This window comes from Barbatula barbatula (assembly GCF_947034865.1).
Source record: "Barbatula barbatula genome assembly, chromosome: 6".
Lineage (NCBI taxonomy): Eukaryota > Metazoa > Chordata > Actinopteri > Cypriniformes > Nemacheilidae > Barbatula > Barbatula barbatula.
In genome coordinates, this window is record NC_136765.1 from 19,559,544 (window position 1) to 19,582,836 (window position 23,293).

The 23,293-nt window shown below is 38.9% G+C and overlaps 1 protein-coding gene across 1 annotated transcript; it reads right to left on the bottom strand.

The window, feature by feature from the left end:
• Positions 1-3,545: 3,545 nt before the first annotated feature.
• LOC306895430 (uncharacterized protein) lies at positions 3,546-22,128 on the bottom strand. Its single transcript, XM_079458651.1, has 41 exons — positions 21,767-22,128; positions 21,072-21,103; positions 20,926-20,998; positions 20,539-20,675; positions 20,319-20,450; positions 20,185-20,222; positions 19,889-19,931; positions 17,690-17,744; positions 17,373-17,536; positions 17,017-17,133; positions 16,901-16,935; positions 16,603-16,741; positions 16,361-16,497; positions 15,879-16,101; positions 15,619-15,736; positions 15,024-15,161; positions 14,752-14,865; positions 14,416-14,595; positions 13,009-13,178; positions 12,715-12,901; positions 12,425-12,609; positions 10,531-10,584; positions 9,532-9,601; positions 9,300-9,436; positions 8,828-8,956; positions 8,512-8,552; positions 8,071-8,113; positions 7,864-7,915; positions 7,276-7,421; positions 6,950-7,063; positions 6,821-6,855; positions 6,548-6,686; positions 6,338-6,474; positions 6,025-6,247; positions 5,766-5,883; positions 5,527-5,664; positions 5,276-5,383; positions 5,016-5,195; positions 4,760-4,929; positions 4,441-4,627; positions 3,546-4,229 (listed from the first exon to the last, which is right to left on the bottom strand). Exons 2-41 carry the CDS (start codon positions 21,078-21,080, stop codon positions 4,021-4,023), a joined length of 4,824 nt encoding a protein of 1,607 aa, XP_079314777.1. The 5' UTR covers positions 21,081-21,103; positions 21,767-22,128; the 3' UTR covers positions 3,546-4,020.
• Between the last annotated feature and the right edge of the window lie 1,165 nt (positions 22,129-23,293).

The window sequence follows — 23,293 nt, forward strand, 5'->3', positions numbered from 1 at the left end:
TTTTTTAGAAATGTCCGCCTCCTCGCCAACAACTTCTGCTTTCGCTCTTTTTTCGATCGTGTTTTTAATTGTTGTCAAACGAAGTGAGTCTACTTTGTTTTGCATAAACACTTCCATTGCATAGTTGTGGTCCGTCTCTATAGCCTTTTTACCTGAATTAGGTAATGTATCCTTCTCTTTATGTTCCAGAATTAATGTAGCCGGTTTGAGAAGACATCGTGAAAATCCAATGTGGGAATTTATTACTTGAAATCAACTTTTGGGCACAACTTCCACGAGCTCACAAAAACACAACCGCTCAACCTTCCTTGCTTCGCCCGCGTCCATCCAAGTTCGTTCTTCCAAGGCTGACTCACAAGACTGGTCTCCACGAGAACACAAGTCCGTTCTTTGGGTTCTTGGAATTGAGAAACAGCCAAGGCTTCATCTGGCATGCCCATTTTTGCCTCTTTTCAAATGTCACATCACTAGTGTGGACAACAAATTTGGACCCTAGGACAGGCTATGTACGCCAGTAAGAATAAATAGGACCAAGAAAGTTTATTCATTTAACCTGTTCTCGTATCAGTTACTTTTGCCATGTCTGAGCGATTTATGCTTTAGACTACATGTTGTCATGATTCTGCCTAATCTTGTCTTGGTTTTCTGGTCTAGGGGCAGAATCATGACATACCCACGTGTTTTATGTGGAGAGAAACATATTATTGTCATTTAGGACATAATATGTTTTCTCTCCAGTCTCGTCATTGGCCCCGCCCCTCTCGTTCCTAGTATTGCTTTCCTCCTGTGTCTCATTACCCACACCTGCCCATTGTTATCTCCTTTGTTAGTTTTCCTATAAGATGCCCTCGTGTCCATTGTCTTGTGCTCGTTCGTTGTACTTGTTACCCTGTAATAGAAGCCTTGTCTGTTGCCCTAGAAGTCTTGTCCTGAAAGCTACGTTAAGTTTATTCTAGTCTTGTGAGTGTTTGTTTCGGTCTTAGTGTTTTGAAGTCCTCCTTCAGTTCTTGTATGTTCTTTTACCCCATGTGGGCTTTTGTTTTGTGTTTTGTATTTATTAAAATCTGTTAACCCCTTCACCGCTGCCTGCACTTGGGTTCTTCCTTACCAAACCCTGACAGAACGAACGAGCCACTACAGAACCCAGCAACAGCATGGACACTGACCGGTCCAGCTTGGCCCGTCGCCTCTGCAGTCTTCGCCAGGGGAGTGAGACTGTGGATGAGTATGTGGGGAGGTTCCTGGACATCGCGGAACAAGGTGTGTTCGGGGAGAGGGAGCTGGCGGTGCTTTTCAACACCGGTCTCAGAGAGCCACTCTCTCGCTCCGAGATGAGGGCGATGAGGCCGTTGGACTTCGACGCCTTGTGGTTAACTGCCGCAGCTCGTTCGGAGTCCGCGACCTCAGCGAACGCCCTTTACTCATCTCAGTTGGTAGCGATACCCGAGAGTGGTCCTCTGCAGATCGATGTTGTGGGCATTGCCAAGCACCACTCTCCAGCCTCTGCAGCCTCTCCACAACCGCCCAGTCTCACTGGCAAGCGGGGGAGACGGGAATCCTGGGTGGTCCTCGTCCGAGGCCTCCAATCCCGAGCCGCCCATCCCATTCTCGTCGTTCCTGCAGCCGACCACCAGGCGGGTGGCTCGGCTGAAGAAGAAGAGGCAACGGAGGGCGGCTCAGAGTCTTGTGGTCCCGGTGGTCCCGTCAAGTCCGGTGGTCCCAAGTCCGGTGGTCCCAAGTCCGGTGGTCCCAAGTCCGGTGGTCCCAAGTCCGGTGGTCCCAAGTCCGGTGGTCCCAAGTCCGGTGGTCCCACGTCCGGTGGTCCCAAGTCCGGTGCCTCAGCCGGCCTTCCAGCCGGCGTCAAGTCCTGTTCCTCAGCCGGCCTTCCAGCCGGCGTCAAGTCCTGTTGCTCAGCCGGCCTTCCAGCCGGCGTCAAGTCCTGTTCCTCAGCCGGCCTTCCAGCCGGCGTCAAGTCCTGTTCCTCAGCCGGCCTTCCAGCCGGCGTCAAGTCCTGTTCCTCAGCCGGCCTTCCAGCCGGCGTCAAGTCCTGTTCCTCAGCCGGCCTTCCAGCCGGCGTCAAGTCCAGTTCCTCAGCCGGCCTTCCAGCGGGCGTCAAGTCCTTTTCCTCAGCCGGCCTTCCAGCCGGCGTCAAGTCCTGTTCCTCAGCCGGCCTTCCAGCCGGCGTCAAGTCCAGTTCCTCAGCCGGCCTTCCAGCCGGCGTCAAGTCCTGTTCCTCAGTCGGCCTTCCTGTCGGCGTCAAGTGCTGTTCCTCAGCCGGCCTTCCTGCCGGCGTCAAGTCCTGTTCCTCAGCCGGCTGCCCCTAGACCCTCTGGGACTCGGCGCTCTCGAGCGCCGCCCCCCAGGTCGTCCCTGGGGACTCCGCGCTCCCGAGCGCCACATACAAAGACTGTTCCCCCTTGTCCCAACCCCTTTGGACTTCCACCTATGGACTCATTTGTTCCCCCCATGAACTTTGTTGTCCCCCCCCCTCCCTCGTTTGTTATTTTTAGTATGTCACCCCAACCCTTTTATCATGTATTCTTGTCTGCCCCTAATTGTGTTTACTATGTTTTGTTGGTTGTTGTCTGTTTCCCAGTCGGTCTTGTCTTGTTAGTGTTCTCCCTTGGTGAACGCCAGGGGGCATTCATTAAGGGGGGGTTCTGTCATGATTCTGCCTAATCTTGTCTTGGTTTTCTGGTCTAGGGGCAGAATCATGACAGACCCACGTGTTTTATGTGGAGAGAAACATATTATTGTCAATCAGGACATAATATGTGTTCTCTCCAGTCTCGTCATTGGCCCCGCCCCTCTCGTTCCTAGTATTGCTTTCCTCCTATGTCTCATTACCCACACCTGCCCATTGTTATCTCCTTTGTTAGTTTTCCTATAAGATGCCCTCATGTCTATTGTCTTGTGCTCGTTCGTTGTACTTGTTACCCTGTAATAGAAGCCTTGTCTGTTGCCCTAGAAGTCTTGTCCTGAAAGCTACGTTAAGTTTATTCTAGTCTTGTGAGTGTTTGTTTCGGTCTTAGTGTTTTGAAGTCCTCCTTCAGTTCTTGTATGTTCTTTTACCCCATTATGGGCTTTTGTTTTGTGTTTTGTATTTATTAAAATCTGTTAACCCCTTCACCGCAGCCTGCACTTGGGTTCTTCCTTACCAAACCCTGACACATGTTGCTCGAGAATGCTACTGCCAAAAAGCTTAATATTTAGCTCATGCATACAAATGCAAGACTGCAACATAAAACTTAGACTTAGATTTAGACTTGTTATATGGTTGCTCATTTCTTTTAATGAAGTAGGCAGACCACACTTATGCACAGCGAGTATAGAGGAAAAGATCATTCACATATCTTAGATAAATATGCTTTCTGAAACGTTGCATTGCTACCACAACTTTAAGCATCAAACTTATTGGCTGCTGACACAGAAGGAACCAATCGGCTGCTCCGTGTGGTTATAATGTCAGATTGGACTATAGAACTGCGCCATCTAGACTTTCATGCAAGAACTTTCTCTGTCATTGAAAAAATGTAAGCTCAAGTCAAGTCAACATTATTTTATAGCACTTTTTACAATTTTCATTGTTACAAAGCAGCAGTACAAGAAAACATATTGACTATAAGCAAAACATATAAGGTTATGCAAGTCAAAACAAAAAAGGTGAAAACACAGAAGACAGAGAAAGACACACAGATTTAGCCACACACAAAACACTCCACACAACATGCACAAACACGCACAAACCAGGCCTAACCAGGGAATTCCAGTTCCCCTCAGACGAAAGCTGCAGCCTCTGCACAAGCTTGAAAGTGCTAAAGCTGATTGATCATTTATAAAAGCAGTCTTTTATCACAAAAGGTTCATCTGATGGTCCAAAATTTAAGAGCAGGTAGCATGAATCAGTCATAAAAAAGAATGAATATGAATAAACCCTTATTAATCGCACTTATTTAACACAGCGTATTTCAAATCTACTTCAAATCCAAGGAGAAATCTCTGTGACATTAGAATTTGGAATCACTTTATGTTTTTCTCAATGGCTTTTTTCAGTGTGTTTAAAATGATGTCTTTGTTGTTTACAATGTTGTAGGTGGTGAGGTCGGACAATTTCTGGAAGTCCTCGGGTGTATAAGTCAGTCTGGAGGTAGCGAATGGACTTGAGAGACTGGTGTAGTCAATGTCAAAATCTCCATTCTTCATCTCAGTCTCACCCTCTCTCTTCACACCTATTACACAAATAATTACACACATAGAACCATTGTATGATGTTGCAGAAGATTTAGTTTCTATTCTGAATAGAAAGTGCATAAAAGTGTTCCAGGTGTCCATGTTGTAGGACATTGTTCATATTAGTTTCTTAATAACTTACTGTGGAAATCTATGGTCCTAAATCTGTGAAATTATAGCGGGTATGTCATAAGTGTTGTATTTTCTTACCAGGAGCCTTGAACTGTTTGAATGTGATGTTGATCAGGGGAAAGTGAATCACAATGGGAGCCTCTGAATTCTCTTTATCCTCAAATACATAAACTTCCTTCATTGGCTCTGACTCCAACTTTTTGAAATCAATCCTTGGAAACGGAATCTTGCGATTGCTGCAGTATTCGTGAGTTTGCTTCAAGGGCTATTGGACACACACACAAACATTATAAAAACGTAATAAAGAAATCCATAGTTATTTAAGTCAGAAACTGAACAATGTACAGGTGAAGCTATATATTCTTTACCCATTATTAGACCTTAAGTTCTTGCTCACCTTGAAGTGATCCACATCCCAAGTGTAGTTCACAGACAGAATAACATCTGCACGTCTCTTAGTGCGAAGCACTGGAGGAAATGCCAAACTGAGCACAGCAGCAGCATCCACGAGGCCGATGGTGGGGTCTGCTGGTGTCATGGAGTTAGGGAAAGCATCTGGATGGGTTTCTGCACAGACAGTAGAGAGATCACATTATATTCCATTAAATTGACACTGCAGCACTAACAAGACTAAACATAGAAGATGTTCTGACCATCCCTTGTGGTGAAGTCATTGTTCTGACTGTAGTTCCTGTGCATGTGGAAACCTCTCATGAAATTGTACGCTTGGCTGATAATGGGACGGCTGGTCAGAAAGTTGCTCATCCTCTTTGACAGTTCAGTCATAGGACTGACAAGAAGCGTGTCAAGAGTTGACGCTTTATGATCTGTGTCTACAGTTAAAGCAGGATAATGGCATTCAAATAAGTGGTTATTAAAACATTCATAGCTATTGTTATTGTCTTTCTCTCACCTGTCTGCTTCACATCTTCTCCAATCTTGTTAGCCCAGGATGGACTGACTCCTGTGACCGTACTCCAAATCTGAATCAAACTCAGAGAGAAAACACTGCTCCATGTTCCTGGAAACAGAAACCCATTCACATCCTATTGAATACGTCTTTCACCATGTCCTAATGTGAATCTACAATCACTATTTTTGACTTCTCCAAATAAACATATCAGTAAACTGATTTACTGTAAATTGGCGTGTTTATCTATTTACCCAATAGAGTAAACATCCCAGTTTCCGGGAGTTTCCTGACCAAGTGACCAAGATAATATTCACTTCCAAAGTTCTGTGCAGGTATGAAGGCTCCATACTTGAGAAATCCAACCTCATACGGGGTGAATTCACACCATTCTGAACAAGACAGCAAAGAAAAACATTATACAACTGTGTTTTTTCCCCAGTTGTAATAAGGGTCAGTCAATATTCTTCAGTGCAAAGACATGAATATTTACCAGACTCTACTGTACTTCCAGTTTTGCCATTCTTCATGTTGAGAGCTGTGTAGATGGGAAGTGGGCTCTGGCCCTTTAAGAGTGCCTTCTGCTGTTCCGAGAGTTTAAATATTTGTTTCTAATAAAAAGATAGGAATAACTTTAAAATCTTTAAAACTATGATACAATTTGTGCATCTGTGTGACCCTAACTGCATTACAAATGTACTCATGTAAAAATGCATTTTAACAGATCAAAACTAGCAGTAAAATCTCTGTACCTTTCCTTGGATGAGATACTCTATAACCAGACCCCACATGTCAATGACAGAGACGAGATGTCCTTGTTTTTCTTTCTCTTCCATCTTTTCTTTGTAGTGTCGTAGCTGCTCTGGAGAAAATAAACTGCGCACACTTTTGGAAATCTCCCTTTTCACAGACTCCATAGTCACATTCAGATCACTGCTTGACCAGTCAGCATCACCATAAAGAGATGCCAAAGTCCTGAGAGACAATGAGAGAAAAATAAAGAATAAGAATTGTACTTATGAACCATGATTCTTACCATGAGCCTTTAGTTCTTCTTTCACTCACCAGGTGGAACCAGAAGCTCCTGTGATGTAGCTGACAGCATCAAGAAGCTGGAGTTTCTGAAGTCCTCTAAGACTTCCATATGTACCCGTCATTGCCCTCGTCCCACCTCCAGAGCACACCACAGCCACCACTGGCACCTGAAAAAATTGAAATAAATCAAATAAATAAGTAGTTTCTGATTATACAAAAAGTTTGCAATTGTTTTCCTACCTTGCTGGGTTCAGGTGGAGAGGTAAGTTTCAGAGCTCTCTGTAGCGCTTGTGACACCACTTTTCTCCTCTTTACCAGAAAATAGTTTTCATCCATCGGGATATCAAAACCAAGACGTACATTCATGTCTTCACTAGACCTTGAAAATGCATACAAACAATAACAACTTATAGACTGAGAAAAAACTTTAAATATTTTTGTTGCGACAAAGATTATTATTAATAAGCTTAATAATGAAATTGATTTCAGATAAATGATTTTTAAACTATTTACCGGTCCTCTGTCTTTACTTGCAGGTCTATGGTATCCTATTAGACAAAAGTCTTTGTCAGTGCAATCATGCTTCCGATCTTTCACTTTATTAATTGAATATGAAGCAAAGTTGATCTTTTTAGGACTGACCTCTCCAACAGGCAAAGAGAGTTTGATCTTTTTTTTGGCTGGTATTGGTCTAATAGACACAGAGGACAGGGGTTCTACAGCATTCACATTTACACCATCTACTTCTGTAATGTCCTGGACAACAGTAAATAAACAAGGTTCATGATAAAACAATTATATACTGTATATATTTTGCCTACTAGCTGTACTTGATATACAGTATTTGATCATACTGGTGTTTTAAAACATTTACAGCAAATAAAGAACAGAAGCGGAAACTCAAATGTTATGTGATCTTCGGTATAAATTGATTTGCTATGATAAGATCAATGTATCTGAGCACACACCTGTGACGGCATGAGACTAAATTCAGTCTCCAGGTCTCGATTGATGAAGTAGCGCATATTTTGTGAGAAGCTGGGATTTTCCTCAGAGCCTGAGATCAAATAGTCCTCCTTAAATGCACCTCTCAGTTTCAAATGCAGATTATTCACTGAAGTAAACATAAACAAAAACAAACAAACCTATTGTGCTGACTGCAGAACTCTTTTATATATTTTTCTATATTTTATGAAATATAAATCATTATGTATGTACCCTCAGCCATTCCAAACCCTTCTTTCTTTACTTGAATAAAAAGGTAAAAATGTTTAAAGAATATTGTCTATACAACAACTTCTACAAAAGAAAACTAAATCTAACGGTTTTGGAAAAATAAATAATAAAGGTCAGAATAAAACATTTCAAGTGAACTATTGCAATATAAAAAAAAACTAATGTGCATAAATCAGTAAATCAAATGTTTTTTACATTTTTAGATTGACAGATTTATATAATAATGTTTTCTAATATAGGGTTTGAATGAGTCTAAACTCAGAAATGATGTCTCTAGTGATTATTTGATTCCCCTCTGTTTACCGTTGGTCGACTCTTACCATTAGTCTTCAGTTTTTCTGCCTTCACGTCTAGTGCACACAATGGAGCTGCCTAGAATAAAGATTTTTTTTTAAATACATCCCATTTAACTGAGAACAAGAAGTCACAAAGTGACTAAGCTTTGACTAGTGTTTGTAGAAACTCTTTCAAAGGTTTAATATAGGTAGGTATAAAATGTGTAGCAGTACTGTTATAAATTGTCTTACCATCAACACTCCATTAGTAAGGTATTGCACAGGACTCTCAGAGCTTTAATACAAACAAAACGATATAACAGTTTATTGAATTTTGTTCAAAGATACATGATCATTAAACATTAACAAGTCCTTATCCTTACAGAGAAAAACTATAAAATAACAGCCTCATGCAAAGCGTTCTGGGGACCAAAATTAAAAAGGTTAATGTGGATTTTTGGTTACCAGAATGCTTTGTAAAGCAAGTAAAGATAAAGTTTAATTATCATTTATCTTTGAACAAACTGTTGCTAATAAATGATATAAATCTACAGTAAGTTACTGGCAACTAGCTGCATAACTACTGCAAAACCGTTTACATTGTAGTAATGTAAATGTAATGCTATCAGGTGTACTGTGCAACTGGTGAATGACTTTACTGTATTGCAGATATTTTCACAAATGTTTACGCACCTCTTTGTCACCTTAAACTCCACCCACAGCTCATTCTTTGTCTGAGAAAAATTCATATACAATATAATCAAACGAATAAATCAGACTACAGCCAATAAACGTTTCTCAAATCTGATGTCTACTGATTTACAGGATTGGGCAAAAACAATATGTCTTTCATATACATTCATTTAAAGAGCGATGTGAATATAAATGCAAAAATATTGCTGTCTATAGGCTTGTGTTGCATATGTTGGCAGACAGTACCCCTCAAAGTACAAAAAGCTTCAAGTCACATAACAAACGTATCTTACTCTCCACACATGTGATAGCTGACCTTATCATCTGAAAAGCATTTTGTCAGCGTTTGTCCAAGTGTGAGGTTACTGATATCAAACATGATAATAGAACAGCAGTCGTCACTAGTAAGGCTGTCCGCATCATATATGTGGAACTCCAGAATGTTCTGAGAAAACAAGAATAGTGTGGTAAGCGTTGTCTTCTGATCTAATTCCCAAAGAAAATACATATTAAAAAAATTTGTAGATAATTTAGCAAGATATATTGGGTAATATTGCAGGGTTTAACTACAATTTAATAGTGACAGTAATAAACTGCAACAACAATTTTAAACTGACAAGTTTAAACACGTTTTCTTATTTCTGTAGAATGATGTTTCTACAATAATGACATAAACTGTGAGGAGGATTGATCCACTTCGGAAGAACAGTGGGGCTGGAGAATGAACTTATTTGGTGAGCTTGGAGGGTCTGGTTTAAAATGAGACTAAAATTAACCATATGTTATACCTTCACACCACTGTGTACTCGGAAACGGAAGGTTTCATTCCATTCTGGTACATTGTTGTTTGTAACAGTCTTGGTTCTATGACAGCAGGCGGCAGCCGTGGGTAATTTCAATACAACGTAGCAGTCACACTGTGACACTGAAGAGAGAGAATATGCATTATACTATATATTTATTTTATCAATATTTGGTCACACATAAGAAAAGGAAAGCTAGGCAAGAAAGGAAGCTTACACAGGTCAGGTGACTGATTGAATTTTCCTCTCAGCACTGTGACAGTGAGCTTCCAATATGGCATGAACTCCTGTAAAACATAATTAAACAAAATTACATATATCTTTAGACTGGAATCAGTTAAGAAATGTATAAGATATGACACAGATTGTTGAATTCATAACCACAAAGCAAAAAAACGCTTCACCTGAAAAGTAGGTAAAAGGCTTAAACCTGTTGGATGGGATTTTTTTTTTATAATATCACTCATTGTAGACCAGTTGCATGTTTTGCACAGTGCATACATGTTTTGTTGACTCTGTCTAAGCAGTAGGCACAAGTAGGCTACATAGTAGATTACAAACATGTTTGTTTTTCCAAAGTCTGTAGCAACATTTAAACATTATTTTCTTAAAAATCGTCTATTTGTTGAGAACCAGTATGCTTCAAAGCTTAGTTTCTATAAACACGTTGTTTTGTTGATATTAAGACAGACTAGGCTTATATGTAACTATATTACATTATTAATATTCTTGTATTTGTTTCACTTCAGAAGAAACCTCCCATCCGCTGGCTGTGCATTCTGTGATGAGCTGATGCATGCGCCTACTGTAGTTTAGATAAGTGATTCTGCAACCTTTTGTAACCTTTGTGGCCCCCCATATAAACTTACAATCTTAAACTTAGAATTTTAAATTAACCAAAAACATTTCAGTGCAATACTGGAACGTAAAATATTTTGGTTAGTGGTCTTATTTTTCTGTTGGTTGATAGCATACGTTCTATGAAAAATTCATATATTTCATAAAATGCCAAAACATCTGTGTTTTAACTTTTTTTACATATTAAATACCAATTTCTGTTCATCCGAATTTGATTGTAATAAATGGGTCATGTCCCACCTGTCTACCAGTAAAACGCACGCTATAGAGCAAGTTAGATTAGCAATAGGCATACTTAAAATGAACCAAAGTAGTTCATGATTTTCAAATATCTTTTAGAAAATGCTTACTATCTTACCTTCTGCATTGTGGTGTTCTTAGCAGGACTATTCGGTGAAGTGTGAAGGCCAATGTATCACCATCTCGCAAGTTTATGTGGCCTATAAAACCAGCGAAACTTGTTAGTTCACAGCCCCACGCGCCCTGATAAACTATTTGATAGTGTTCTGTACTCATGCCAGACTTATGATTAACTATTTGAGTGTCTATAATCTTGAATACGCCAACAGTTTACTTCCTGGTTATCTCACCGAGCATCAATATTGATACTGAGGCAACCTTCCAATTAACCAATCAGATTGTAAAATAGATTATAGGGTCAATGTTAGTTTAAGTCTTCTATACCATACTTGAGCGAGCATTTTCTTCTAGTATCAGGGCTAAATTATAGTTAGGGTTTGGATTACTGGTTGGGATTCAAATGAGTGCTGCCTTTTTTTTTATTTTTTTTCCTGGATCAACAAAACATCTTACTAGGCAAGTATTAGAAGCACAACAATTAGATTACTGCATCATGGGTCAACGTGTGCTCTGGGTGTGAAGAATTGTTATTATGTGCAAAAAGATCAAGAACAAGGATGATGTAATTGTTGACGGTTAAACCCTCACCTGCTCACACATACAGCCTAGCCCTTCATTATAAAAACAAACTATATATATTCTAACACAATAGATGGGCGTAATGGCACAACACCAAGTTAAATAATCTGTTAGTCAGAATGTAACAGAACTTTTTTGCTTTGCGACAACAATTACAATCAGCAGATACTAATAGTAACTTCTTTATTATGAATATTATGGCAAAAACATTTCATCATGAATGATCAAATTGAATATTATTAGGGCACTTTACCAATAAGTATGTTAAACATGTATCATATTTGTTCTACCACCCACAAACACTAAAATCATACAATATATCATTGGGTGATCAGGATATTCTGATGGGCCCTGGTGTGATCAGGCCCATTAGGAACCATTACTGCTGGCCAAAAAGCCTTACATGTGCTTTTATTTCTTCTAGAATTATATATTATTTTCAGGAATATACAATTCATTGGAAAACAATGTGTGCTAAGCATGTTGGTAATGAAACGTTAATGTAGCGACTTTTGATCGCACATGCAAAATTTTCATTAGAATCCCCGCTGCCACAGTAAATCATCAAAAACAAGAATGGTTAGAGCGTTTAGTAAAATTATGCAGTTATGTCATAAGCCAAAGCATGATAGGCACACCCAAAAAACACTACAGTAACAATAAGGAAAAAGAATAACATGTAGGCCTACATGAGAGAATGGACTCGCCTGTGCAAAATGAAAATTACCCATGAAACAATACAGTATAATAATATAGCTTTTTTTTATTCAGGAAATACATTGAAGTGATACCAAACATTCATGACTAAATCATTGTACTTACTAGGGATATACCGATACCAGTATCTGTATCAGGCCCGATACCAAGCTCATGTAGCCTACTCATTTACTGTAGATTCACCGATACATCACGTGATATTCCTGACAGAACTGACTGAAATTTGTGCTTCATGTGTTTTGAGTTATTAGTTGCAGTGTGTTGTGCTTGGAAAATTGGCACCTCACCAAAAAATACAGGTACAGGCATCGGAATTAGTATCGACGAGTACCAGAAAATAATATTTAGTAATAGTCTTGGTATCAGAACATCCCTAACTTACTATGGAAAACTAACTTCATAGATTCAAATATCACTGACAAAACAAGATATTTTGTTTCTTTTCTGGATGGACATTTAAATATCATTAGTAATTAAGAACGGGCACACTCTCTGGCACCCTCTGTATAGAACAGACCAACTTCCTGTTCAGAGGTGTGTTTGAAAGTAACGGGCCCAGTTCATTTTTTCTGCTTTCATTTGGATTTCCTATTCACCGTTTTTTTCAGCACTTTCAAAATCACATCTTTGTTGTTTATAATGTTGTAGGAAGTGAGGTTGACAAGCTTATCGAAGTCCTCTGGTGTGTAGGTCATTTTGTGAGTGACGTATGGAGAGTCGCTTTTTAAATCAACATTAACTGCTCCCTCTTTCAGCTCCTTCTCGCCTTCTCTTTTCACTCCTGCACCAAACACATCGTTGTAAGTTTAGAGGCAGAAATACAATATTAAAGCAATATCAAAATGATCCTGCCTTACAACTTTCTTATGCATCAGGATGTGCTTACCAGGAGCCTTGAACTCTTTGAATGTGACGTTGACCAAGGGAAAGTGAAGCACTATGGGAGCCTCTTTATTTTCGTTATCCTCAAACACATAAACTTCTTTTAGTGGCACTGACTCCAACTTTTCGAAATCAATCTTTGGAAAGGGAATCTTGCGATCAGAGCAATACTTGTGAGTTTGCTTCAGAACCTATTTGGCCACATAACAAAAACATAAATAACACACATTTACAGTAAAGTTGAAAATGCGTCTCCTCCTTAAGCCAAAACTTTAGTAATCTTTCAGACCTCCCTTACCATGAACTGGTCTTGGTCCCAGGAGTAGTTCAGTGAGATAATAACATCTGCATGTCTTTGAGAGCCTACCACGGGAGGGAATCCGGTATTAATAGCAAATCCAGCATCAACCAAACTAAGCAGGGGATCCACTGGGGTTAGGTTGTTAGGAAAGGCATCTGGATGTTCTTCTGCAGACAAAGACTCAGATTTTCAAATGCAAAAAGCCATGATTGCATTTCATGCAATGACAGACATGACTAACATCATTAAACAGACATGTTCATTGTTGCCAGTGGAATCCCATACGAGGGCGGTTATGCAGGGCAGACTAAGGTGAGTACATACAAACAATGAACCGACGCAGGACAGAGAGAAACAGGGGCTAGATAAAGGGAAACGAGGACAGATTACACAGGGAGAGTGGCAGCAGGTGACTGGGATGAAACACTAAGGGAAAGCTAACAGGAGGATTGCACGGAGCAGGTGAGGGGAATGAAACACTAAGGCGAAGATAGACCTGGGACAGTGACAAGACTAAACACTAATGCGCAACTAACAGAGAAACAAGGGGGCTAAAGGACGGGACACCGGAGAGAGCATGGCTTGACAAAAACTAAAATAATGCCCTTTCTCCACATAAAATACATGGGTCTGACATAAATTTTTTATAATATATTCTTAAAATTGATCAACTGAAAAAGTTACAAATTCATGTAGAACAATGTTTGAGTCACATAAAAAATAATAAATATGAACATATATAAAATATATATGTATTTATAAATATACACTTCATCCCAAAATACTTTTTTAACATAGCTGTAACAACAACAAAAAATTCAATATCCTAAATTATCATTTGTATCTGTACACTGCAGTGGTTATACTGCAGTGGTCTCAAAATGTTACTGGGTTAATAATGTAACTTTATTTTTGCCTAAAATACTGACTTGTCAAAGACATGTTTTGAGGTCATTCAAAATGTTATACCTTAGTAACTTGAAAATTCTGTCCTCATTTACTCACATTCGAGTTCCAAATCTGTATACATTTCTTTGTTCTGATGAACACACAGAAAGATATTTGGAAGAATGCTTGTAGCCAGACAGATTTTGCCCTCCATTGACTGCCATATTAAAAAATACAATGGTAGTCAAAAGTGCCCCAGAACTACATGCTGTCCTACATTCTTCAAAATGTCTTCTTTTGTGTTCAAAGTAAAACTACGGGAGTCAATGGGGGGCAAGATCTATTTGGTTAAATGCATTCATCCAAATATCTTTCTCTGAGTTCATCAGAACAAAGAAATGCATACAGATCTGGAACAACTGAGTAAATGATGACAGAATTTTCCATTTTGGGTGAAGTATCCCTTTAAATCATTAAGATTGCACACTTGCGGTCAATAGCACTTGTGTCCCAAACCTTTCCATGTGATGAATCCAGAGTTTCTGTTGTAGTCCTTGTGCAGCTGGAAACCCCTGAGAAAGTTGAACATCTGGCTGATAATGGGGCGGCTGTTCATAAAACCGCTCAACATTTTAGCTGTGTCCGTAACAGGGCTGATCAAGGACGTGCCGATTGATTTTGCCTTATTAACAGTGGCTTTTAAAAGAAGCAAAGAGATTATAGATAAGAATTTACACACTGTGTATAAAAATGAACGCCTATTTTTTATTATGTAATTTGGGAATACCACTGCCTTGGGTGACAGCAACTTGGATACTAAATCTGGTTCACCTTATACCTAATAACACAAACCCTCACTTTTGTCACCGGCTTCCCCTCCAGTCCCAGGGGTCCATGAAGGGTTGATTCCAGTTGTGAGACCCCAGATATTTGTCAGATTTAGAGAGAAAACACTGCTCCATATTCCTAAATAAGCACAAAAATGAATGTGTGCATACAGGATATATAACACTGCAAGTCAATGTTCTGTATAAATTCAGGACAGATACTTGACAGAAGAGGAGATGCATGAATTTGATGTAGAATGAACAACAAGTGTAAACAGCACACACAGTGCTACTCACCCAATAGAGAGGACATCCTTGTTTCAGGAAGCTTCTTGACCATGTGACCAAGATAATATTCACTCCCAAAGTTCTGTGCAGGTACAAATGCACCATACTTCGAAATTCCAACCTCATATGGCGTGAACTCACACCATTCTAAATGGGGGAAAATTAACATGGTAGTATAAATATGCTGTACGTACATTACTTTAAATTACCACCTTTAAACTAGAATGTTCTAGTACATTTCATTAGTCAAATGAATGAAGATGCAGTCTTATCTACTCAAACACTGTGGCCTAAGGAATCTTCATAGGGACCCTTAAGCTACAGTGTAGAATTTGAAATTGTGTTTTTATCATTTTAGAATAAAGGTACATGGTCGACTTTGGATAACAAAACTTTTAGCATGGGTTTGAGTATGTAAAAAATGTTACAGAGACATATGAATAAATTTTTAAAACGCTCTTAACATTGTGCTATATATATTTTGGGTGTAAAACATGGGAAACATGGGGGAGCAAATTTAAACATGGGGTACTGTGACTGTTCTACAAGCTAAACAGCCTTTAGCTATATTTTTGTCCCTAACTGCTACAAAAAGAATACATACCAGCCTCTGTTGTAATTTCAGACTTGCCGTCCTTCATGTTAACAGCTGTGAAGATGGGTAAAGGGTTCTGGCCCTCTGACAATGTCTTCTGCATTTCGCTCAGCGTGCCCATGGGATTCTATGAAAGTAAATCATTAATTCATAGTTGCCCAAGTCTGACTATTATTATTGATACAGTAATGTGCTGTTATTTACTCCACCACTGCCACTTACAGCCTACAAGCACATTACATAAAAAATAAAATGCATGCATCCAGTACCTTTCCTTGAATAAGATACTCTATAGCAAGACCCCACAAATCAATAAGAGATGTGATATATCCTTCGTTCCCTTTTTCCTCAATCTTCTTTTTGTAGTACCACAGCTGCTCACGTGAAAATATATCCAATGTACTTTTAGACATCTCTTTTTTTGAAGACTCTATAATCTTAACGATGTCTGTTTTAGACCAGTTAGGGTCGCCATAAAGAGTAGATAAAGCCCTGCATGACAGAGAAAACTCTTAACAACAGATCTTCCATTCTTGGTATTTTTGTGCATTGTTGTTTAAGTAGTTTTTACAATTCAAATATAAAAATTTTCTCAAGATTAGTTTAGCTTTCTGTTATTCAAAGGATATGGCACTCACACAATAAGCAACTTATACTGCGATTTCTGTAACATAATGCTATTCATCATTATAAAAATGTATTTCTGAAGTATTTATTTAAGTAGACTGTCTAGAGTTCTTCTTTCGCTCACCAGGTGGAGCCAGAAACCCCTGTGATGTAGCTGACAGCGTCAAGAAGCTGGAGCTTCTGTAGGCCTTTAAGACTTCCAAACATGCCTGTCATTGCCCTTGTCCCACCTCCAGAACACACCACAGCCACCACTGGCACCTGAGGGTCATCATCAAAGACAAACATATTGGTTTTGCTCTAATAACCTAATAAAGCTCTTGTTAGTGAAACTCAGGATCTGTTGTTGCTCATTCTCATCTGTACCTTGCTTGGTTCGGGTGGAGAGGTGAGATTCAGAGCTCTCTGTAGAGCTTGTGACACGACTTTTCTCCTCTTTACCAGAAATTGTTTTTCTTCAGTCGGGATATCAAAACCCAGACGTACATCAAGGTCTTCGGCGGCACTTTAAATCGCACAGACAAACATGATTACTGTGACCAAATGACTTCATCAGTGTTTTGTTCCATTGAACATATTTTGAAGAAAGAAGGACAGAAAACTGTTCTGGGGCACTTTTCAATACCATTGTTATCGTAAAAAACTTGAATGTAAAATGTGTTACCAATCATCTGTACAAAGTTCCACATCAACTTTTTCCTTTGAAAGAAAAAAACATAAATCATTTAAGAAATGCATGCATCTCAAATGTATATGTGTATTCATTTTGCCAGTACTCACCTGTCCCAATGGCAAAGAAACTGTAATTTGCTGTTTGGCTCGAAGTGGTTTTAAAGCGATAGATGACCCAGTGTCTTCATACTTTGGATTTGCATTATCCACTTGATTTGTCTCAGTCTGGACAAATTATATGCAAGTAAACAAATAAACAACTCTTTTAAAAGCTGAAAGTTTAAGTATGCATACTGTCTTCACAGTATTTTTAGAAGCCAAGTAAAATATGTAAATAAAAAATTTTCATTTAGTAACATTACTACACTCCACTACTGTCTATCATGGCAGACAATAAATGTTGGCAATATCTTTTTGTCAGATGGCATGTGTAAGAAATCAGCCTTTCGGGATTGATGACTCACATTTTCCAAGAACATTACCCTCTCAGGGGTCAAATAAAGTTCAGTTTCCAGGTTTCGGTTGATGTAAAAATGTAACGTCTTCATTAATTTCGAATTGGCCATATTTGAAATGACCTGATCTTCTTTAAAAGCCCCCTTTAGCTTCAACACCATGTTCTGGATTGCTAAAGGACAGAAGAATGTACAGTAAATCCACTTGCACCTGGGTACATGCCACTACTGAGAATATCTAACCCTTAATACCTGTATCATTTCTGTGAATTTCAGATGCAAAAAAATATTTGCATGGTGGTTTGCATGCAAGTATCTGCATTTACCTTCCATGTTAAGAAGCTTGTCAAGCCCCACCTTCAGCTCACAAAAAGAACCTGCCTGGTTTCATGAAAAAACAAATCTCTTTTTATCAAGGTTATAATTGACAGTACATCTACTTTAAGGGGTTAGTAAGTATGAAAGAGCTTGTGTATTTTTATGACACAAAGCACATTTTGCTTTGTAACACTACATTGAAAATGATATACTCTGAATGTAGTCTTATAACAAACATTAAGACATACAGCTGTGGAAAAAGTCAAGAGACCATTCTAAATATTAATTGAAATTCAACTAAATCAAACTTCAGAAGGGAGATAAAATAATCCAACATCAATGTGAAGGACTGACAGCATTTGAAGATACATTAAAACTGTGTTGATAATTGAGGTGATCACTTTTTTTTGCTTTTTATAAATATAGAACATATTACTGTTGTATTGCTTAAAAGTGAAAAGAACTTGTTTTCTTTGCAGTATTTGAAATCTGAAAAAATTTAGATTTTTTAAAGTTGGAATGAATATTGTCAGTACTTCACAGAATTAAATAAAAAAATGTTTTACCTAACACATACATACGAATAGTAAATTGAGTAAAACTTAAAATAATTTTGAAATCCCCTTTTCCACAGCTGTATATAAGACAGAGAAAGTTCTGGCATGAAACTCTTGAGCAGTCCTATAGTCTAAAAAAACAATCTGACATAATAGCTTTACCACATGGCACAGCTGATTGGTTCCTTCTGTATTAGCAGCCAATGAGTTTGCTGCTCAACGTTTAAATCTTGGCTAGTGATTGTCGTAGCAGTGCAGCGCGCTTCAGAAACCCTCCTCCTTCCCCAGCTCCACATGTATAGATCTTCAAGGTGATCATGTACCCTATAACTGGGTCAATCATATATGATGGCTCCGAGTATGATCCTTTTTTTAATCGAGAGACTGCTGCATCATTTGCCTTAATGAAACCTGCCTAACTGCGGGAATTCCAGATACGGACATCGGATTTGCAGGGTTCACGCTGCACAGAGCGGACCAAGCGAAAGACCTTTCAGGGAAAAGTAGAGGAGGTGGTGTATGTTTTATGATCAACAAATCATGGTGCGATCAAAGGAAGTCTTTCTGCTCTTCTGATCTGGAATTTCTCATGCTTTTATGTCGACCATTCTGGCTACCGAGGAAATTCACAGCAGTCACTATCACAGCTGTGAATATCCCACCACAAGCCGACACAAAAAAACTACGCCTACTACTGACGCTGATGAATTAGCCTTCAGAACCTGCACAATCTGTCATGTTGGTGTGAAGAACACAACCTCTCTCTCAACATCTGTAAGACCAAGAAGTTGGTGGTGGACTTTAGGAGGAAATAGTCCTATCACAGATTCAAGTTCCTTGGTGTCAGAATCACAGAGGAGCTCACATGGACCATTCACACAGAAGCCGTTTTGAAGAAGGCTCACCATCGTCTCTTCTTCCCAAGATGGCTGAGGAAATTTGGCCTGAATCACCACATCCTCATTCTACTCTACACCGGCATAATAGAGAGTATACTAACTGGTTGCATCACTGCTTGGTACGGTAAAAGCACCGCTCTCAACCGGCAAGCCCTACAGAGAATGGCACGAACTTCCATGCACACCGTTGGAGGGGATCTTCCTCCATCATTCTAACACAGTCAGACGAATTTATAAAGCTGTCTTGCTGTAATACCACAATACTGTACGTACCAATACCTGAACACTGCGCACATTGTGAGTACATTTGCTGCTGTGTATATGTAAATTATGTGCCATACGTTTTACTATGGTTAAACCCTTGTACAGAAATGTCTATTGTATTGTAATTTTTTGTAACTTGTAATCTACAATTCTGCAAAATATTTGTCGTACTGCCATGTTGGTCGGAACTGCACCCAAGTTTTTCACCCACTGTTGCACTTGTGTATATGGTTGAGTGAAAATAAAGGGATTAGATTTTAGGCTATATGTGCAGCAGCATCATTCCTTACATGCACACAGCAGCATGTTGTGGATGTATTGGCAGTAGCACGTCTCTGTACTTGCTCCGTCGCAGCAGCTTAGCAGATCTATACTGTATGTGTCATGTACACTTCCATAGAGAGCCCTCTGAGAGTTGTCACGACAGAACTTCTTTTAAGGATTGTATAATGCAACAGGTAATAAAAAACTGCCGAAAGGTTCTTACCACCAACACACCATTAGTCATGATAGGGCTCGGTGCCTCAGAGCTGCAATGGGTAAACACAAAAAATGTCTTACTTCATATTTGTGTGTATGAACGTACAATATAGAGAAAAACAAGTCATTGCATTTAGCACAAAGCTGTCAGTCATCTCTGGTTATCATTAGCAAAATGAGCAACAAATAAAACTTTCCACAATTCATATTTATTAAAAAACAACTCTATATTTTTTCTAGCTTTAACTCCTACATAAAATGAATGAATCAAAAAGTAATACCATAAAGGCAGTTTTCACCCACCTTTTTGTAATCTCAAACTCCACCCACAGCTCATCTTTCTTCAAAAAAGACATAGACATATCAAATATCCAATAAGTTGTCTGTCAGTTTTGTATTGTATGTCATGATATTTGTCATCTCCACACAGCACTGACCATATCGTTTAAAGTGATGCATTTTTTTTCTTTCTTCTCAGGTGTGAGGTTATCAATGTCGAACAAGACGGTGGCGATATGATCATCTCTCATGTACGGGTTATTGTCATAGATCTGGAACTCCAGAATATTCTAGATAGAGAAGAGAAGTGATTTAAATACTGCAGATAATGTTATGTCATTTATTTGACAGGAACAGCATCCCTGAGCCATGGTTTACCTTGACATTGCTCTGGACCCTAAAGTGAAAGGTTTCATTCCATACAGGCTTGTTGCTATTTGGGACTGTTTCGGTTCGATATGTACGAGCAGATGCCGTGGGTAGGTTCAAGATGACATAACAGTCAGATTCAGACCCTAAGGAAACAAGTTAATAGGGTGTTGGCATTTTCCATACACACAACACCGTTGCAAGTTTTTTTGTACAAATACAACCAAGAGGATTTGCCGTGTAACAGCGTTTTCAACTTGTACATGTGCTGCTGTAAAAAAGCACAAATGTCACGACCACACTAACAGGCACCAGCATAGCAAGTCTGAACAACAGTACAGCAAACCCTAAACAGACAAGTTTTAACTTGTTTTCAGCAAAAACACTCTTACTTACAGTAGTCGTATGACTTTTTGATATCGCCATGTAAAACTGTGACTGAAAGATTCCAGTATGGCTTCACTTCTCTCTGTTGAAAAGAAAACAGAGTAAGAGCCACGATGGTGACAAGATTTTTCTGGGAAGAAACAAGATTAGCTTACCTTAAGCATTGTTGTCTGCAACGTCTTTCTGCCTGAGAAAAGCAAAGAACGTGTTACAAGGTGATCGTATGAAGCTTTTTTTCTTGTTAAAGATTCCTAGAAATAGCTCAGAGTTTGATAGAGAGAAATAGCTCACTCTACAGTAACCATTGTGTAAATGTTGACAGCAGAACACAAGACAAGACAAACACAACAGTACAGTCTGATCTGTAAGGAAATGCTGTCTAAGAAAAAGGGGCTGTTCATTTATCATAACATAAAACACAGCACAAATGGGTAGTTGACAAATAATTTGAAAATTAAATAAATTTGTGGTGGGAAACAGCAAATGTTGGGGAATTTTGTTAAAAAAAGTGTTCATATATTATTATTATATTTATCATACGAAATAGCATAAGAGAAATTTATCTTCACTGTATTTTTTCTATTTGCATAATAGTCTGTCAACTACCCAAATATGAACTTATAAATACATGCCAAATACATTTTAAAATGTGCTAGCAAAACTAGACCATATAAACTAACTTTCTAAAGGAAACACATCTTGACCACCAAGGCATACAAATTTAAACCAAATTCCAATTATGCGTTGCTCTGAAAGTCAAATCTAATCAATTACCAAAAGTATTCTTGTTTTATTTTTCAGTTTTAGAAGAGCTTGGCTATATTTGCCTATGGTTTCAGAGTATACTCACCTAGGTCAATAGATAAAGACAATGACAAACTGTGGTCCAGCTTCAGAATTCAGAACCATCTGTGAATCTGCTAGATTATATAGCAACCAGTCGTCCATCCTGATTGGACAAAAATGAGTTCATAGAGCTATGACAAATACAGGAACCCCAGGGTATATTGCTGTCACGATTGTCAGCTAAAGTGCCCATGAACTCCAGTAGAGGGCACTCCAATCAGGACTCTGGTATGTTGTATCCGTTCTCAACTCCATTTCCCATAACCCCATGCTAACCACCACCAGGTGTTCCCCATTAACACTCCCCTATATATACTGTGCTCTCAATCAGTGCGAAGCCTTGTTTAGCCTGTCTAGCATTTCTGTGCGGTTGTTCCGCCTGTGTCTTATCCTGGCTTGTTTATGCCGACTCTGATTTGCTGCTGCCTTCCTTGACCTCTGCTCTGATTGTTTCTGATTTTGGATATCCCCTGACATACCTGACGCCGTTCTATGATCTCTGCCTGTTTGACCATTCTGTATATTAAAAAACTGCATATGGATCCGAACGTCTCTGACTCCTTGTTACAATTGCTCTTTTTACATTTCTTTTGTATATTGTTTTATATGACCTTTTACACATTTGGCAGACTCTTTGCGGGGGATTTGAGCTGTTCTTTGTCAGTGCACACATTACCTGGAAATGGAATCAGTGTACCTGACATGCCCTGAAAGTAATCTACTAGAACATGCTGTAATGCAACCTAATTATTCAGTTTTATTTCTTTTATAATTTACTTTTTCTACGTGCATGTCTGTAACACAGCCAGGCTTAATAAAAGAAAAACATATATTGCGAGTGAGAAGATGATGCCTGCGTGTTTTATCTTAACTTTTTAACTTTGCATAACTCCACAAGGCTAAAAGGTTGTGCACCAAATTTTTTCATATAAAGTAAACGCATTTTAAAACACATCCCTTAGAAGGTCTACAGACCCAAATCAACGTGCCTTGTAATAATTATGTTGTCAGTGCCATACAGTCTATGTGCTTTTGCACACATATGTGTGCAACTTCACTTGTATTCTGAAAATATAGATATCACCATTCATACAACAGGTATCATAACCATATTAAAACAATAATTATCACAGAGAGATTCCAGCCTGGTTTCACTTCTCTCAGTTGAACAGAAAACAAAACAGAGTAAGAGCCACGATGGTGACAAGATTTTTCTAGGAAGAAACAATATTTGCTTTAGGCTGTCTTCACGTGCTCTCTGAATAATCGGAAATATGAGTTTCTGAGGTCCCTCTGATTTCACGTTTCCCACTGGGAAGTTGGGAAATAATTGTGATACCCGAGTCCCCAAGATGGGAAAATCAACAAGGGCTAAGAGATATTGGACAATAAACTGATATGCTATTAAGCGTTGCATCTATGAGATATAACTGTCAAAATTGACAGTCTGGCATGGACAATAAAAACAATTCTAGAAATCTAGAAATTCCATGACATCACACTACACTTCAGCCTCTCCTAAAAGTTATTG